The sequence below is a fragment of the Gorilla gorilla genome, chromosome 22 (assembly GCF_029281585.2).
Source record: "Gorilla gorilla gorilla isolate KB3781 chromosome 22, NHGRI_mGorGor1-v2.1_pri, whole genome shotgun sequence".
In the NCBI taxonomy this organism is placed as follows: domain Eukaryota; kingdom Metazoa; phylum Chordata; class Mammalia; order Primates; family Hominidae; genus Gorilla; species Gorilla gorilla.
The window spans coordinates 44,614,252-44,629,692 of record NC_073246.2 but is presented as its reverse complement, the minus strand read 5'-3'; the positions used below and the strand labels follow the sequence as shown (position 1 = coordinate 44,629,692).

Sequence of the window (15,441 nt, the reverse complement as noted above, 5' to 3'; positions counted from 1 at the left end):
TGTGCTCTGTTGCCACGGGAACCAGCGTCTTCAGCAAACAGAGCAGCTGGCATGGAGCTTTCTTTTCATCCTATTTGGAGCTTATTTTCGCTTTCATTTCCTGGGGTCCCCATCCCCCTTCTCTGGGGCTTAGGCCAGTGGGCAAGGCCATTTGTTTGGGATGAACGCTGAGCCCTCAGTTGCCACCCCAGGCTCCTGCAGACTCCCCAGGTCTGGGTGAACCCCACATTCCATGCTCTGCTCTCTGCCTGGCACAGTGCTGGGGGCCAGAGTGGCCGTGGCCCCTGGGGTAGACCTGCCCCTGCCCCTGCCCTAAATGTAAGCTGGCAGTTGGACCTCTGTCCTCTTTGAGGGAAAAGCAGGAGAAACCTAGCCCGTGAGTGTCAGGGGACGGCCACCTGCTCCCGGGTGCTGTGTGCCAGACCCCGATGCCACTGCTGTTCCCAAGGGGCAGCTTCTGGTGGATCCATACCCCTGGCTCCGAGGCCCCACCAGGGTGTGCTATGTGGGCTGAATGTAGCTCCACATTTCAGGCTCACACTGTCCATTTGTGTGGCACGGGGCTGAGCTAGCTCCACCCTGTCTGGGGCCTTTATTCTCTTCCCAGAGGCAAGAACGCTGGCCTCTGGCTGGGCTGCCATCTCGGGAAGGCCCCCCACCCCCACCCTGCCTTTTGCAGCTCCTCTCCCCAGTCATCTGGGGAAGTTCCAGCTTAACTGAGACTGGTCCCAGGGTCCCCACATTGCTACAGAGCTCTCATGAGTAAGATGTAACTCTGCTGTTGACAAAGACAAAAGGGACAACACGAATAGCTCAGTGTCTCTATTCTGAGTTCCTTTCTACATAGAGAAACAGGAAGGGGTTTCATGTGTGGCGATGATGGCCTGGGGCACATGACGCGGCTGGGGATGAGACCAGAGCCCAGGAGGCTGGATTTGTTTTTTCTCAATGTGTCGACAACGCTTGAGAATTTTTACCCTGTTCCGTTTTGGAAGCAAGAGTCCCATTTACCTGTCTCTCACCTACAGGGGAGGCTGCCAGAGCTGTCAGCTGAGCCGACGTGGCACCAGGAAGTCTCCTTATCTTTGGTTTATGGCGCTGTGGATTCTAAAAATGTACTCCTGGGGGAAGTGCGGATGCGCCTCCGTTACTCAGATGGGCCCAGGTGCCCCCCACAGCCCGGCGTGCCTGACAGGCACCTGGGGGCTGATGTCTCACTGGAGTTCCTGGCGGCTTCTTCTGCATGCTCTGAAATCGGTGTTATCCTCCCACGTGCTGTGTTATGGGCTGAAGTACATCTCCCCCCAAAAGTCGTATGTTGAAGTCCTAACCCTGCTGCCTGTGAGGGTGACCTCATTTGGGGACATGGCTGTTGCAGATGTAGTTAAGGTGATGTCATCCTGGAGGAGGGTGACCCCTACTCCAATAGGATGGGTGTCCTTACAAAAAGGGGGAATTTGGACAGAACGGATGGGAGCACCAGGTGAAGAAGCAGGCAGAGAATGCCGCCGGCAGCCACCAGAGGCCAAGAGAGACCAGGAAGGACCCTCCCCTGGGGCCTTCAGAGGTGGCAGGGCCTGCTGGCACCTTGATTTTGGACTTGTGGCCTCCAGAACTATGTGGGAATACATTTCTATTGTTTTAAGCTGCCCAGTTTATGAGAATTCGTTACGCAGCCCCAGGAAATGACTACAACTTCGATAAAAATAATTTTCCCCCCTGCAACCTGACCTGCAGGACTAGTGCACACCAGAAACCACGCCAGGAGCGGCGCGTGATCCGAGCACTCGCCTTGCTTTCTACAGAGCGGGTGCCCATCAGGCACGGCAGAGGCAAGACCCGTGAGGCCGGAGGCTGTCTCACCACTCACTCCTGCTGCTGTAGGTGGGCGGTAAATGCAGTCGTTTAAGGGATAAGAGGCTGCATCCTACAAACACCTCCAGAAAGTGCTCAGGGACACACAGTTGTGGGTGAGGAGCTGGGGGCAGCTCCGGGAGGCATGGCCCGGCTCCAGACACACCCCTTGGGGCGGTGGAGTTCCCCAACCCATATGGAGCCCAGAGGCCGCTGTTCGGGGAGTCTGGTTTCAGGCTGAAGACTAGAACTCAGTTTTCATCCTCTTCCCCTCGTGCTGCTGGTGGGGCTGGAAAGGCTGGCCCTGCTACACCCGCAGCCCCAGCTTGAGGCAACCCATCTCCGCCTGGCTCTGGGGAGAGGGGAACCCTGCCAGGCAGCACCACCCTGGAACACCACCCTCCTGCCAAAGCAGCCATGGCACCTGGGGCGCAAGGGACAGCCAGAGGGCTGAACCAAGCCACGTAGAGCCCACGGCCAAGGGCGGTGCCACAGGTGAAGGTGCTGTGTGTCTGAGGCTGCCAAGCCGGGTCCCAGCCTTGCCAGGTCCCAGCCTTGGGACCCCAGCTGTGTGGCCGTCCCTGTGCAACTTGGGAGCTCTTCCTCGGCTCACAAATGAGAGACTCTGTCTCCCGTCCTTTAAAGAGCCTCCAGCATAGGAATGACGAAGATGGATTGTTCACTCACAACTTTCCATGGCCACAAACTATGGCCTGACTTCCCCTAAGTCAATTGGGCTGAGACATCGCTAACTCCAAATGAGCCCATGAGTGCATGGGACAGACACGTGGCATGGTCCCTGTAGGACAGGCTCTCACGTGGCTCAGACAAAGCCTGCTTCCTTCCGCTCGGCCTTCCTCCCTGTGCCCACCCCGAGGCCAGGCCCCCGGGGCTTTGAGGGGACCAGATAAGGCCCGTCGGCTTTCCCGTCGCCTTCTGCCTCTGAGACCCTTTCACCTGCCACACTTCCTCAATAAGCAGATTGCCCTCAATTTCAAAATCAGGGAATGATCGTCAGCATGCCAGGTGGCTCTGAGACAACTCAGTGCAATTGCACAGGGCTGTTTCTCAGTTCATTAGTCCCCATTAAATCCCACTGAGGCCGGGCAGTGGCACTCTGGGGAACCATGAGCCACATCATATGCCTGTGGTCTCTGGGCTGGCACCAGCGGGCATGGAAGCAAGGCCCGGAGGTGTGAGCAGGTCCTGTGTGCCCCTCACTAAGCACGGCGCCCGCACACAGTAAGTGCCTCAATGCATGCGCTCTGCTCATCATCACCGCCGTCTCTTTGCTACTACCGGCATTTCCATCCCCAGTTTGGTCGTGGTTCATCCACACGTGTCCTGACCTTGGCTCCAGTGAAGAGTCCTGCTGTACACAAAACTGACTTTGGAGGTGGCATCGTGGAGACTGGGGCATTTTCCCCACGAGTCACAGCTCACTGGGCCCCCCGCAGCGCCTGTGAAGGATGCCTGTTCCCAGGAGAATGACTTCTGTGTCCCCAGTGCTGAAGCCCTTGCTGGAATGCAACCCAGTGGGAATATCACACAAGGAACAGGGTCCCTGGGGGCACCAGGAGGCTCCTCCCCTAATGCTTTTCCTCTTCTTGTTCTGTCTTTAAAAGTGGATATCAACTTATTCCAAGCTGGACACATTGCTCCTAAGGCTTGAATCTGCAGGAGGAGGACTCTTCTTCTGTGAAATCGTCTTCCCAGCCCCTATCTCCAATATGTGCTCTTTTTTTTTTGAGACAGAGTCTTGCTCTGTCGAGCCCAGGCTGGAGTGCAGTGGCGCGATCTCGGCTCACTGCAACCTCCACCTCCTGGGTTCAAGCGATTCTCCCACCTCAGCTTCCCAAGTAGCTGGGGTTACAGGCATGTGCCACCATGCCTGGCTACTTTTTGTATTTTTAGTAGAGACGGGGTTTCACCATGTTGGCCAAGCCGGTATTGAACTCCTGTCCTCAGGTGATCCTCCCACCTTGGCCTCCCAAAGTGCTGGGATTACAGGCGTGAGCCACCACACCCTGGCCCATGCATGCTCTTTTGTTAGAAGAAAGTCACACCACTGACAAGCAGGCCGCAAGCAGGGTGGCTGCCTCCAGACTGCACTCTCCTAAGCCTGAACTGTACCGAACTGCACCAGCCTTTCTTTTAGGCAAACAAAGCCCACAGCCCCAGCCCAACTGGTACGGGGAGCCCTCCCCAGGCCCGGCCACCCGTGGCCCCAGCGCAGACCCTACCTGCTGCTTCTGGCTGCCAGCTCCTCCCTCATCTTCTTAATGTCATTCTTGCATTTCTCAATCTCCACCACTTTTAGTCCTTCCACTGGTGACAGAGAGAGAGACAGCAAGGGGGTTACCACGGACGAATGCGGAGGATCTCTCAAGGCTGGTAACTAAGGGCTCCCTGTGGTTCCCGGGGGGAATATACCTCAGTGCAGAGGTCCCCACACCTGCCCTGGCTGCCGATACTCAGGTTTTGCCTGCACTTCCCCGCTTAGCTCAGCCACAACTGACTTCATCCTCGCAGGCATGTGCTGTGGCCACCGCTGCACTACCGCATCCATCTGGGCAGTTTTCAGAAGGCAGAAGCTCCTCCCCAGTCTCCACTCCCTGAATCTCAACTCTGGCACCCATTTTTTGCTCCATACCCCTTAGCACCAGCTGAGGACATGGGACAAAGGCGTCTTTTATCCCAAAAAGAAAAGGGGGCACATGTGGTGCCAGAGCATTAAAATGCAGTGAACGGCAAAGTGTTTTCAGCAAGGATTAAGATCTCATTATGGGAAAAGCTTTTCATTGCAACGTCCTTTCAGAGCAGTTTCACCAGGAGAAAGTGTTGACTTAAAACAGAAGAGAAACAAATAGGCAAAGTTGAGGATCAGCAGAACTTGGACTTGATCACATTCCTGGAGTTGAAACTGCCTTGGCCAAATTATGACTGAGACAGTGAAAGAGATCTAACTCAGCGGGCTCCATCTTGCTTCGAACCTCCAGGCTGTCTGTGTTCATTCCTTGGCTGAACTAACTTTGGGAGAAACTTCATTTGTAGTTTATAGTTTAGACAAAGACTGTAACAGCCCTTTCCCAAAGCAGACCTCCTTCTTGCCTGGGGACGAGACTAACAGCCACAGGATTAGAAATTATGGTTTAAGAGTCATGCAGCTGGAGACTACGAGATTCTGACCCTCCCTAAATTGCTCCTAAGATCAGGGCTTGAGATATTTTGCAGACCCTGCAGTTGATGGATTAGCTGGTACCACCCAGATAGATAAACTGGCTCGTCTGGTCTTCTGGCCCCAGTCAGGAACTGACTCAGCGCAAGAAGACAGCTTCAGCCAGGCGCGGTGGCTCACGCCTGTAATCCCAGCACTTTGGGAGGCTGAGGTGGGCAGATCACGAGGTCAGGAGTTCAAGACCAGCCTGGCCAATATAGTGAAACCCTGTCTCTACTAAAAATACAAAAATTAGCCGGGCATGGTGTGCCAGTGCCTGTAGTCCCAGCTACTCGGGAGGCTGAGGCAGGAGAATAGCTTGAACCCGGGAGGCGGAGGTTGCAGTGAGCCGAGATCACGCCACTGTACTCTGGCCTGGGGGACAGAGTGAGACTCCGTCTCAAAAAAAAAAAAAAAAAAAAGAAGACAGCTTCAACTCCCTATGATTTCATCCCTGACCAATCAATCAGCATTCCTGGCTCACTGGCTTCCCCCCACCCACTAAGTTATCCTTAAAAAACTCTGCGCCCCAAATGCTCGGGGAGACTGATTTGAGGAATAATAAAACTCTGGTCTCCCGCACAGCCGGCACTGGGTGAATGGCTCTTTCTCCATTGCAGTTCCCCTGTCTTGATGAATGAGCTCTGTTTAGGTAGCAGGCAGGGTGAACCCCTTGGGCAGTTACAGAGTCCCACTGCAAAGGTGTGCCTCAACAGTTAGGATACTATTTTTCAACCAAAAACAAACTGGAGCTTATGCCTCCGAGCTAGTGTTAAACTTCAAGATATTTACCCTTGGCTGACTGCACGTTTGCCCCAGAAAAGCTGCCATGAAGCAAGCAGCTTTGCATGGCTTTTCAATTAGAGTTGGTTCATAAGAAATAAAAAAGATTAGCTTTGTTACTTTGTAATCACACCTTAGTTTTTATGCAAAAGGATACTCCCACGATACCACTCTATTCCCCTTTTCATGAAGTTTGGCTCTGAATAACTGCTAAAAATAAAAAGCAAATGTTTTCTAAAGGAAAAACCAAGCAACTCAGAGCCTTTGGCTAGTTTGTAACAACTCCTTCCCACCCTGAAGGAAGTACTGCAGATCTGGAAAGAAATTCTCCCAGTGCAGTGGCCCAGGGCAGACTGGCTGGAATCAGCCTCCCGGGTGGGTTTCGAGGCGTTTCCAGGGTCAGGGGTCAAGTAGGGGCATGTTCCCGGGACACTGCTTCTTTCTGCCAGAAGGATGAACAATCTGGAGAGTGCAATATTTGGATCTGGTCCTGCTGATGTGTTTCTGTGCTACAGAAACCTTCTCCACCCCTCTTCTACCCAACAGCTAGAGGACATGGGTCCGGAAGCGCATGTGGCTGGAGCCAGTGTGGTCGCTGTCGTGATGGCCAAGTCCAGATAAGCTGCCGCTGGGGAAACACAGGGTACCTGAGGTCTGAGGTCGGGACATCTTTGTCCAACCACTAAGAGTCCACATTCTCCTTTGGAGCCGGGTCTCCGTTTTCTCCAGCATCATGGGCCCCTCAAGGAAGCTGATGCATGCCACAGGCCGTCTTCTCAGAAAAGGTACCCAAGAACACATTTTGGGTTTGCATGTGGATTGGGAAGCCGAACGTGGCCTCCACGGGTGCTCCTTGGCTTTGTCTAGACTGCAGGATCCCACCCATGCCCTGTGGATTTGCCACGTGGACACTGACGTGAGCAAATGGACAATTCAACATCAGTGACAGGAAGGAGCTCAGTCTGGTTTACACGTGGAAGGCAGCACATTCTGAAAGTGAATAGATCTGGGGAAGGGTTAGGCATGCGGTGTAGACTGCAAACAGGGCAGCTGTGCCCTCTGTCCAAGGTCCATGGACCATTGACTATGTCTTAAATGTCATTTTTCCTGAATATAAAATATTCTATTATCATTGCAGGAAGTGTAGGAAATAGCACTTCAAAGAAGAATATTTAAAAATTTATCTAGGATCCTATGGGCCCAGAAAACAACTCAGTTAATATTATTTGTATTAATGTGTGTCCTTCCAGGCTTTCTGCCCACTCCCAGCCTTCTAAATATTCATCCTGTTTATCTATCTATCTATCTATCTATCTATCTATCTATCTATCTATCTACTACCTACCTACCGTGTATCTATCCATCCATCCATTCATCTACTATCTATCCATCCATTCATCTATCCATCCATCCATCCATCCATCCATCCGTCCGTCCGTCCATCCATCCATCCATCCATCCATCCATCCATCCGTCCGTCCGTCCATCCATCCATCCATCCATCTATGCATTCATCATATGTATGTATCTGCGTATGTTCTATTTATCCATCCTGTCTATTTTTCTATCCGTTCTCTCTATCCACCCATTCTATGTATCTACCTATCTTTCTTTCCTTTTTTTTTTTTTTTTTTTGAGACAGGGGCTTGCTCTGTCACCCAGGCTGGAGTGCAGTGGAACAATCACAGCTCACTGCAACCTTCACCTCCTATGTTCAAGTGATCCTGCCACTTCAGCCTCCTGAGTAACAGGGTCTAAAGGGGTGCACCGCCACACCTGGCTAATTTTTGTATTTTTTGTATAGATGGGGTTTTGCCATGTTGCCCAGGATGGTCTTGAACTCCTGAGCTAAAGCAATCCTCCTGCCTTCACCTCCCAAAGTGCTGGGGAACCACTTTAGGCATGAGCCACTGCACCCAGCCTCTACCTATCTTTCTATTTACATATCTATATAGTATCTATCTATGTATGTATCTATGTATGTATGTATCTATCTAGCTTCTATCCATCCTGTGTGTGTCTATGTATTTATATATCTATTATTAATTTTAAAAGATAAAATTTGTTGTTTTCTAACTTGCTATTTTCACTCATCAGGAGGTCACGGCCCTTCCCCATGTTAGTGGCTGCTGTCCCAGCTCACGTTTTTCTTTTTATCCCCCGAGGAAAATGCTATTTATCATACTGAGCAGGATAAATAAATACCAAGGGCTTCATGTCAGTTCAGATCACATTTTTGCTGCTAAATGAGTTTGCAACAAACCTATAATTTTTTTCCCATGTCCATACAAGGCTCTGTTTTAAGCCAGCTCATGGTTTTGGATGGGTGCATAGCGTTTGTATTGACAGTGCAGAGTCCACCGAGATCCGCTTCCCTGGCTACCTATTGGGGTGATGTTAAAATTAAGCCTCTTGGGTGACACAGCACAGCATCACTAGTTTGAATCCCAGAGATGCAGAATTTATGGCAATTAAGTTTATGAAGAGGCTGTTGGCCAAGTAGATGGATAGTGAGTAACAAGATTGCAAAAGTGCATTCCTCAATGAAGAGAAAACAAGATGCCATGAAATGACGGGGCTGGCGGGGAGGTCTGCAGGAGGAGGCAGAGGTGAGCATGTGGTGGATGTGTGTGCCTGTGTCCCCGGGGGTCCTGCCTCCTCACTCCCCGGCCTTTCCAGGACACCCGGCTGCTTTGGGGAAGATTCCATAGCTCCCCTCTTCGACCCACTGCCAGCCCTGCTCCACCTCAATCCAGAGGGAGGAGCGGGCCAGTCCTGTGGGGCGTGGGGCCTTGAGCCTGAGAGGTCTGCAGACAGCAGCAGGACGGCCCTACCGTGGAGCCTGGTCGTCGGCTCTGCCCATCATGGTTCGCTCCTCTGCCTTCAAACGCTGAACACAGGCGGGCACAGACCATGCACCGCAAACCAAAGCAGAGGCTCCCTGGCCCACTGGACCCTGCTAGGGGGCTGGGAGTCCAGCCCACGGCTGCCTGTTATTCCCGCTGACCAGGTGTGGACCCTAGGACGTGCCTGTGTGTGGGGCTAGTATTATCTGGAAACCCCGGGCTGTCCTCTTAAAAGGACTGTAGGCCGGGTGCAGTGGCTCACGCCTATAATGCCAGCACTTTGGGAGGCCAAGGCAGGTGGATCACCTGAGGTCAGGAGTTTGAGACCAGCTTGGCCAACCAACATAATGAAACCCCGTCTCTACTAAAAATACAAAAATTAGCCAGGCGTGGTCACAGGCTGCCTGTAATTCCAGCTACTCTGGGGGCTGAGGCAGGAGAATCACTTGAACCCAGGAGGTGGAGGTTGCAGTGAGCCAAGATCACACCACTGCACTCCACTGCATTAAAGTGAGACTCTGTCTCAAAACAAAACAAAACAACAACAAAAAAGGGCTTTGAAAGAGATTTTTGTGAGCTTCTACAAGTCACAGGCCACCTGCAGGAAAAACTAAGGGTGATTTTCTGACAGACGCTGGCTTTGGGGAAATCGGCCTGGCGGGTGGGGAAGAGCTGAGCTGGGGGTCAGAGGGAGCCGAGCCGGAGGTTGGGGAGAGCCGAGCTGGGGGTGGGGGAGAGCTGAGCCGAGGCTCAGGAGGCTCTGTGCTGTGCTCCTTCCCCAACCTCACTGTGCTCCAGCAAGAGGCCGGGAACCTGGCAGGCCCAGTCCTTTGGCTACAGAGCTAGTGAAAGTTGTTTAAAGACATGTATGAATAGAGCTGTGTTTCAACACTTCCTCCAGGAGCCTCACTAAAGAGCCCGCGTAGAGCACACTTCCTGAGTGACAGAGAAAAGCAAGGCTTGGTTCTAGCATCCAGGCTCTGGGCTGTTTGTATGGCCTGTGTTAAACTTTGCCCCAGCCGGTCAGCTCCTGCCACGGCCCACGCTGTGTTTAGGTTTTGGTCCAAGCCCAGAGCACGGGGACAAAGGGTGGATGGAGCAGAGTTGCCCTGTGCCCTGGCCGCAAACCAGGAAGGAAGGGAGTAAAGGGCCCTGCTTTAAAATCTCTTTTTAATGTTTCACCTACAGCCAGGACATGAGGGGAGGGGCCTGGGTGTTCTGTTTACAAAATAATCTGTAACGTAAGGGAAATCCCAGATCTCTCGAACAAGGCTAAACTTTATATATCAAAAGGAAGAAGAGCTTTGAAAGTCAATGAAGAGAAATGAAGAAATTTATATTCAATTCAGAGGAATTATACATTTAAGAAGAAGCAGGAAATTCCATTTAAGACAAGTCCACCACAATATAATATGGCCTTAGGTGGCCAGTTCTAGTGGATGAATCCTTTAACTCAAGAAGCAGAAAACAGCTTGGCTGGGCACAATGGCTCACGCCTGTAATCCTAGCACTTTGGGAGGCCAAGGCGGGTCGATCACCTGAGGTCAGGAGTTCGAGACCAGCCTGGCCAACATGGCGAAACCCCATCTCTACTAAAAATACAAAAATTAGCCGGACATGGTGGCGGGCGCCTATAATCCCAGCTACTTGGGAGGCTGAGACAGAAGTGTCCTGTCTTCGGGGGGCAGAGGTTGCAGTGAGCCAAGATCACGCCACTTCTCTCTAGCCTGGGCCAAAGAGCAAAACTCCGTCTCAAACAACAACAACAACAACAAAACAAAACAAAACAGCTCACAGCAGCTCATGTATAGCAGAAGCAGCTGTGTGTGCGCATGTGTGTGTATGTGATCATATATATGAATGTATCTGCACGTGCCTGGGTGCTTACACGTGTGCATGTATATGTGACATCCTGACATGCCTGTGTGATTTCACATGTGTATATGTGAGTGCATGTGCACCTTTCTCTGTTTGTGTTTATATGTGTGTGTGCATATGTAGATGGGAGCATCTGCCTCTGGCCCAGGCCCTGTGCATCGGGGTGTCGGACCAGGCTCCTGGCCACCTTCCCCATCTGGCTAGCTTCTGGCAGCCGTGCAGGGTTGGGACTGACCTTCTGAGAAGCTGGGCATGCACCTACCCAGTGGCCTGCACGAGAGATTCAGCTGCAGGCCCTCTCCTCAAAAGGACTTTCCGTTTCTGCCCTCCAAGCTTCCTGAAATGTCTGGGCTCTTGCATCTTTGGGTTAAGGCTCTGCTGCCCTTGTAGTGTCTCTGGAACTCAGAATCTCTGGGGCTCAGCACAGGTGCAGCATCCTGGCCACCTCCCGCTAAAGCACATCCGCTGGAGAGTGGGGAGCCATCAGCCAGAAGTGCCCGGGGAGGATGAGCCCAAAGCCAGGTGGAGTTCAGGAGGAGGACAGCCTGTCTGGACATGGCTGCCTCCTGGGGTGGGGGTGTGAGTTGCATGCCAGGGGAGGAGGGCAGCCAGGAGGACTGAGGAGAGGCCCCCTGACCTCGCCCAAGCCCCTCCCTTACCCTCCACAACTCCTAGACTGTTCCTCCTTCTCTACTCCTTAGAGAGGTGAGCTCCCTCAACCCCATTTCTGCAGTCCTAGGTCTCTGGTGCTAGAAATCAGCACAACTAGTAACAACTGGTTTTACCCATAGAAGCGCCAGGAATTTTGGTCTGTGCAGTGAGCCTGAGCTCGGTGGGTCAAGAGCGGTGTCTCCTTCCAGGCCATCTATGTGCATTTACTGAGGGTCTTATGGGAAGATACTTCCCTCTGAGAAGTGAGAAATTTTGGAGAATTCCGCAGCTAGAACAGGCTAGAGGGGAAGGTCCTATGGGCCATTTCCTTCAGTGGTCTTCGACTCACCTGCCACTTGGAGGTAAAATAGGAAAACTATTCTTCTGGCTTGATGGTTATTTTCCAGGGTCAGTTATTCAAAGACACACAGGGTTACTATTCATCTTGTTGTGGGCGACATAATTCTCTGTAAGAGTTTTGAGAGTTACGACATGGCCTCTTCAACTTGCCTGTTTGCACTTTCCGGGAAGAGCATGGGGGGGAGCTGGCACTGGCTTCCAGGTGGGGTGTAGGAGATGGGGGAGGCTGAGGAAAAGCCCAGGTGCTGGAGAGAGGAGGAGAGGTGGGAGGCACCTGCTGCCTGTGGGCATCTGCACACTCGCCCCATAGTGACTGCGTGGCTTTTTGTGTCTGTAAAGGGGGGTGGTGACTCTGCAGCAAGCCTTTTTTGCATGCTTTGGCTCAAACCCCTACCCAAGTTTGGAGAATTCCCTGCGACATGGGGCTTGGTGGAGAGCTGAGCCAGCCTCCCAGTGCAGAATATGGAAATGCAAACACTCGCTGTGGTGGGTTGAATTGTGTCCTCCAGAAAGATCTGTTCACAACCTACTCCCTGGAACTTGTGAATGGGACCTTATGTAGAAAAAGGTCCTTGGCAGATATAATCCATTAGGGATCTGGAGACGGGCCCATCCTGGATTTAGGTTGGGCCCTAAATTCAAAGAGAGGCATCTTTATAAGATCTAGCCGAGAGAGACTGTTGACATGGAGACATCCTGGGAGAATGTCATCACGTGTAGACACAGGCGGAGATTACAGCGATGTAGCCTTCCAAGCTCAGGAACGGTAAGGATTGCTGGGAACCACAAGGGTCTAGGAGAGAGGCATGGAACCAGGGCCCCTCAGAGCCTCCAGAAATAGCCAGTCATGCTCATACCTTGATTTCTGACTTCTGGCCTGCAGAGCTGTGAGAGAGTCAGTTTTTGATGCTTAAGCCTCCCAGTCTGTGGTGCTTTGTGAGGCAGCTTCAGGACACTCACAGCCTCCCTTTGTGGGGCCTGCCTTGCAGCTAGACCTTGGGTGCGCGGCCTGGCTCTGTCTAGATTTTGAACCTGTAGCCAGTGACATGGAGAAGCAGCCTGATATCTGCATAAGTGGTTGTGGAGCCTCCGGGGGACCTAGGTCCAGAGTGAGGAGTACAGGGGAGCTGGTGCCGCATCTGGGGCTCAGAGACGGCAGCACAGGCATCCGCACAGCATCAGCTCTGCACGGGATTTGGGGAATTGTTGCTGCTGCACAACCTCTGAGCCCTGTTCCCAAGCCTTCCTGGGGATCTGGGGAAGCTTCCCAAAATCCTTTAGGGAAAAACTCCTTTTCTGTCGAAAGCAGCCATGGTCAGTTTCTGTTGCTTGCAGCTTTAGCTTTCTAACCTGCGTTATCAAGGAATCCTCATGGAGTGCCTGGTCCTCTTCAGCCAGGTGTGCAGGGAAGTGACTCGTCCCAGAAGGGCAGGTAGCAGGCAGTGACAGCGCCCGGCCAGGACCCTGGGTGCCAGTCCCAGCTTTATTTATTTTTCTAATTTGCTGAGTGAACTTGAGGTTACCTAACCTCTCTGTGGCTTCCTCGTTGACAATGGGGAAAAGGAAACTGTCTTGAAGATCCAGTGACCACATACATTTTTAGAAATGTCAACACACTTTGAAAAGTATAAATCTGACTATGTAAATCATGTTTCAGGAGAATCACTTGAACCCAGGAGGCGAAGGTTGCATTGAGCCAAGATTGTGCTATTGCACTCCAGCCTGGACAACAGAGCAAGACTCTGTCTCTCAAAAAAAGAAAAAAAAAAAGCGACGACATTCAGTCAATCAGCCAGATATTTTTGGTGATGCTGCAACTCTTAATGGTATCCTGTCTGGATTCTGTTTATTTAGTTCCTAAGTTGGTAAATACAGTGCCTGTTAATCATTAACCTTTGCCTTGTCATTGACAAAGAGTTCACTTGTCAAGCTGTGAGGTGAACACAGAATCGTGAGGCCTGTGGAATTCAAGCATTGATCTTGATATTATGGATGAGGACAAAAAGGGTGGGTGACTTGAAGCTGTTTTCTTCCCAGAATTTGAGCTTTGTGATCATTGAATCAGGACTTGAATCGACACTCCTTGGCTCCCTAGTCCTTTTTCTGCTTTTCCTTTGGTGGTGATTGGAGGCTGTAGTAGGCTGTTCTTCTGTTGCTATAAAGAGATACCTGAGGCTGGGCAATTTATAAGGAAAAGAGGTTTGATTGGCTCCCAGTTCTGTGGGCTTTACAGGAAGCCTGGTGCCGGCATCTGCTTGGTTCTCGGGGAGGCCTCGAGAAGCCTCCAATCATGGTGGAAGGCAACGGAGAAGCAGGAGGGTAGAGAGGTGCCACGTGCTTTTAAACAACCAGATCTTGTGAGAACTCACTATCTCAAGGAGAACACCAAGCCATTTAGGAGGCATCTGCCTGGTGACCCAAACACCTCCCACCAGCCCCACCTCTAACATTGCGAATGATATTTCAACGTGAGATGTGGAGGGGACATCCAGACTGTATCAGAAACCAAGAGATAACAACTTAGTAGACATATTCCAAAAAATTATGACCCACAGGGTGCCGATCAGTGTGCAGAGAATGTCTTCATTTACACACAAAAAGGCACAGACAAGACACTCAGCAGAGGTTCTCAGAGGGGCTAAGTGTGGAGGGCTTCGTGTGTTCATTTTTATTCTTTGGGGCTGAAAGAATGCTTTATACCATGAGCTGTGCTTCTTTTAAAATAGAAATAAAATGCTTAGTTAGTCACTGTGCTAGCCTTTGTTAACATCAAAGGTAATTTTCAAGTATTTCACAAAGAAAAGACATTTGTATTTACCTTCGGCACTGAACTCCTCCCCGTTCCAAGTGGTTAATTTGAATAGAGGTTAAAGGACAGAGAAGCAAAAAGGAAACAGAAACGTCACTCACGTTCCACGCGTTTCTCTAGCACGGCCAAGTGATTTGCAACTTCCGCTTTCAGTTCATTGATTTTGAATGCTCTAGGAATGAAAAAGAAAAGAGAGAGTAAATATGACCCTTAAAATTCTCAGAGCCAAAACCGGTTAAGCAAACACCTACTGAGTCCCTGCTGTGGGCATGGGCAAGGCCTCTAGGTGGGCTGGTGAGGGTCTGAGGTGCCAACATGCTAGGACTTGCTTTTCAGAAATCATCATGTCCCATGGGGAGGAAAGAATCCCCAAATTATCATGAGGTGTATTTTCTGAGCTGGTGGGCATATTTACTTCTTCAGGCCTGAGCAGTGGACCCAAGCTCTCTGGGGTGGACACGTGGCCCTCTCCCTGCTCATGCGGTTGAGATGGTCCAGTCCCCGCACCTTCCCCTGATGGGCACAGACACCTTCGGAGGACCAGTTGTGCTCTCTGGAGGCTCCAACCCAGTCAGTTAAACAATTCAAAGGTTTTTTTGTTTTGTTTTGTTTTTTGAGACAGAGTGTCACTGTTGCCCAGGCTGGAGTGCAGTGGCGTGATCTCGGCTCATGGCAACCTCCACCTCCCGGGTTCAAGTGATTCTCCTGCCTCAGCCTCCCGGGTAGCTGGGATTACAGGCATGTGCCACCACGCCCGGCTAATTTTGTATTTTTCGTAGAGACGGGAGTTTCTCCACGTTGGTCAGGCTGGTCTTGAACTCCCGACCTCAGGTGATCCGCCCGCCTCCGCCTCCCAAAGTGCTGGGATTACAGGCGTGAGCCACCGCACCCGGCCAATTCGAAGGTTTTTAAAACATCCCACCCGTCTGTGCTTTTCACTATTTTAATTAACCTGGGCAGTAAGACGCCACAGAGAAGTCAGTTTGAGAAATGGAAAATACGGTATCCAGGTCAGGATTGTTGGGATGACTCCGATGAAAAGG

General features: G+C 51.5%; 1 protein-coding gene across 5 annotated transcripts in view; it reads right to left on the bottom strand.

Moving 5' to 3' along the window:
• The window catches only part of PDE9A (phosphodiesterase 9A), a 122,088-nt gene that overhangs the window by 27,911 nt on the left and 78,736 nt on the right, over nucleotides 1-15,441 (bottom strand). For 4 of the 5 annotated variants that reach the window (XM_055373654.2, XM_031005204.3, XM_031005206.3 and 1 more), the window contains 2 exons: nucleotides 14,500-14,570; nucleotides 4,098-4,182 (listed from right to left, as the gene is read on the bottom strand). In XM_055373654.2, the coding sequence (XP_055229629.1) occupies nucleotides 4,098-4,182; nucleotides 14,500-14,570 (156 nt within the window). Of the gene's footprint in view, nucleotides 1-4,097; nucleotides 4,183-4,287; nucleotides 4,673-14,499; nucleotides 14,571-15,441 lie in introns of those variants that run through there. The other variant, XM_019017890.4, reaches the window with a different exon arrangement.